This window comes from Patella vulgata, chromosome 8, assembly GCF_932274485.2.
Source record: "Patella vulgata chromosome 8, xgPatVulg1.2, whole genome shotgun sequence".
Lineage (NCBI taxonomy): Eukaryota > Metazoa > Mollusca > Gastropoda > Patellidae > Patella > Patella vulgata.
In genome coordinates, this window is record NC_065886.2 from 49468290 (window position 1) to 49471540 (window position 3251).

At 34.8% G+C, this 3251-nt stretch overlaps 1 protein-coding gene across 1 annotated transcript in view; it reads right to left on the reverse strand.

The window, feature by feature from the left end:
- The window catches only part of LOC126829622 (unhealthy ribosome biogenesis protein 2 homolog), a 28200-nt gene extending 25034 nt beyond the window's left edge, over positions 1-3166 (reverse strand). Inside the window, exon 1 of the mRNA XM_050559574.1 lies at positions 3137-3166. Coding sequence (XP_050415531.1) covers positions 3137-3155 — 19 coding nt within the window. The 5' untranslated portion in view covers positions 3156-3166. The remainder of the gene's footprint in view (positions 1-3136) is intronic.
- Between the last annotated feature and the right edge of the window lie 85 nt (positions 3167-3251).

A 3251-nucleotide genomic window follows, 5' to 3' on the forward strand; every position in this document is an offset into this window, starting at 1 on the left:
CCACAGACTGTTGATTAAAAAAAAATTCGAAACCGGAACCGGATACACTGGGCAAAACAGGCAATGCGCATGTCAACTTACCAAATCTCGACCAAACGAGATCACGTAACTAACAAAAATAATTCTACACACCAAATCTCGCCCAAGCGAGATTACGCGCCTCATAGAACTATTTCTATGACGCGTCTAATCAATGACGTCACATATTTTTTATGTCAATGAAAATAATTCTCACACTTTTTTGTTCTTTTTTTTAAAAACAAAATTAATGTATAAAATTTAGATCTAAATAAAAATCAATTTTGAAAAACTAAATTATTTAACATTTTTTGTATCACTTGAGGAAATTAATTATGAAGGTTTTACATGTATTTGACAATGATCAGCTTCGCTCTACTCAGGCAATGCCTGTTACATATTAAAGGCGCTAAATTGCTAACATTTGGGACCTAGAAATTGACAAAAGTGGGTCGCAACGCATATAATACTGTAATATGAATGTATATAAACTGATTTACATTCAATGGTTTCCGTTTTTACTCCAATTTCAAAATCAGCCAGCAGTCTCAAGCGAGTGCAAATTTCTAGCGTCTGGTTATTCCAGTCTACATACGCCGTTTGATTTGGTGCAATGTGTCTAGCCTCGTCCCTCGAGGCTAGATACAACTGGGGCTGAAGCGCATTATGGTACACGATTCGTGTACCAATGGTAAAATGTTTATTTTGTCTTAAATATTGGATATCAAAAGCCCATCTTTTTCCGGTAAGATCACAACATGAATGTTGATTTAATTTGACAAATAAATCGTGTTTTCAATGTTGAAGATTTTGGATGATATTGAGTTAGAGACTTACTGTCTGAGTCTTGGTAAATTTTAAACAGATTTCTTCGATTATGAACAAACTACTTAACTTTGGTTATTATAAACTTACCTGTGTGTTTGTAATGAACTCCCGTTCGATAAAATCCATTGCACAACTAATTATCACAACGATGAAAACAAGTTCTCTCTTGAAAAATTGAAATATCACAAACTTTTCCCAGAGAAAAATACCAATATGGAAGATGGTTACGTCACTCTGCGGAAGATATCATTTCGTATTAGGGGTGACAGCATAGGAAATTCAAGTACAATTACGACAAGAATCAATGACCACTCGGACCAAAGACCACTCGGTTCAAGACCAGTCGGACCAACTGATAGACCACTCAGCCCAAACAAATAAGACTACTCAGACCATACAAAAAGACTATTCGGACTCAACAGAAAGACGACTCGGACCAATAATAAAGTGTTGTTTTAATAAATTGATAATTGCGTTTGTTTTAATATGATTACTCGAACCAATAATAAAGTGTTATTTGAATAAATTGCTAATTGTGTGTGTTTTAATATGACTACTCGAACTAATAATAACGTGTTGTTTGAATAAATTGATAATTGTATTCCAAATCGCAAAATATCGAGAACCACACTTGTAGTCACGTTTAAAAAGGGGCATATAAACGTCCGGTCTTCGTATTATTATGTGCTGTTTATATTAACGCATCAAGGGCGGATAACTTGAAAATGTGTCCCCCCCCCCCATATATAGTAACCCAAGGGTTAGTGGGGTAGAACGGAATGAAACCACTGGGGATACCGCGAATGTGGAAAAAGTAAAATTAGGCTATCAGACAAGAACAGTATACCCGTATATCTAGAAACTGTCAAAAGTCTGGACATACCGAGTCTCATTGCAAGAGTAAAGAAAAATTAGATTGATATTTTTTTTTGGCACCATTATTAATTAATTTTAAAACTAATCGTTGATTTATTTTCCGTACACAAAATTGAACCAAACAACTCTAAATATAAGAATTCCATATAAGAATTATTTGCTTCTTTGTATTGTGATTTAATAATAAATAAATAGCATATTGTCTAGCCTTATAATATAATTTAATTTAATTGGTCTGACTGGTCTTGTTTTGGTCCGACTGGTCTTAGTCTGAGTAGTCTTTGGTCCGAGTGGTCTGGATACCTACGACAATTGGCATTGAGTTTGAGCGTTCGCACACATAACTACCCGCATTCCTGTATTTAGTTACCGTCTTTTACATTCTAGTAAAATCTCTGCAAATTTTATAGCTTTACTTTTTGAAATATTTTGTTCTAATTATTTGATTAGCGACTCGGATGGGATTATTTACTTTTGAACACGCATGCCGCACAAACACAACTATACATTCGTTTTACGGGCTTTATCACACTTCGGTCAAAACTGTCGAATCGAGAATTAATGTTCCGCTTCTTACGGGGTCATACGGGCTTAGTAGCATTATATACCCACCCGGGCACCCAATAGACACGCTGAGGGCTGCCGCAACACGCTTAAAGATGTTACTGAAGCGGTTATTATTCGATCGAAAGAATGCGTATAAAATTAAAAATACACTCAGAGAATTCGGAGGTAAGCTTCATGATCCTTGTTAAATTATTTATAACATAAAGATGATAGGATATTTATAGTTTATACATGACTTTATTTTTACGAGTATCCGTGCAATCAGTGATATTTTAATTGTGAAGAAAATTTGATAGACTGGCGATCAATGGTTTCCATATAAATCTCCTATGTAATTGCCTTCAATTGATATTTTTCGTCGCCCAAACCCATATACGATCAAAATGATCGCGCTGTCAAACTATCTTTCAATGTTAACCAACCCCCGCAACAGGTATATTGGATTCGACCAATACGTCACGAAGACATTGTTGACATCGACTCTGTCGAAATTACAAGTAAATTTTCAAATTTTTCAAAAGAGAACTTGTTCTCATCGTTGTGATAATTAGTTGTGCAATGGATTTTATCGAACGGGAGTTCATTACAAACACACAGGTAAGTTTATAATAACCAAAGTTAAGTAGTTTGTTCATAATCGAAGAAATCCGTTTAAAATTTACGATGGTTCACACAGTAGCTACTATAATATTTCCTATCTCTAATCATAATGAATGACATGCGAACTTGTATTGGCAGAGAGAAAGATTGTCGCGGGTCAGTTTACGTAAATATATGGCATATATTTCAATTGATAAGCATTGCAAGTTTTGTTGTTATTGTATTTTAAAATGCACGTGGTACTCACTGGTGTAAACAGCAGCCATTTTCCCAACTGTTCTTACCTTCTTTTGGAGCTCTTCAAAAAGTTATTTCCCTTGAGTAAAAATAAATCTTTCCATGTCGAATATTATTTCGGCCTC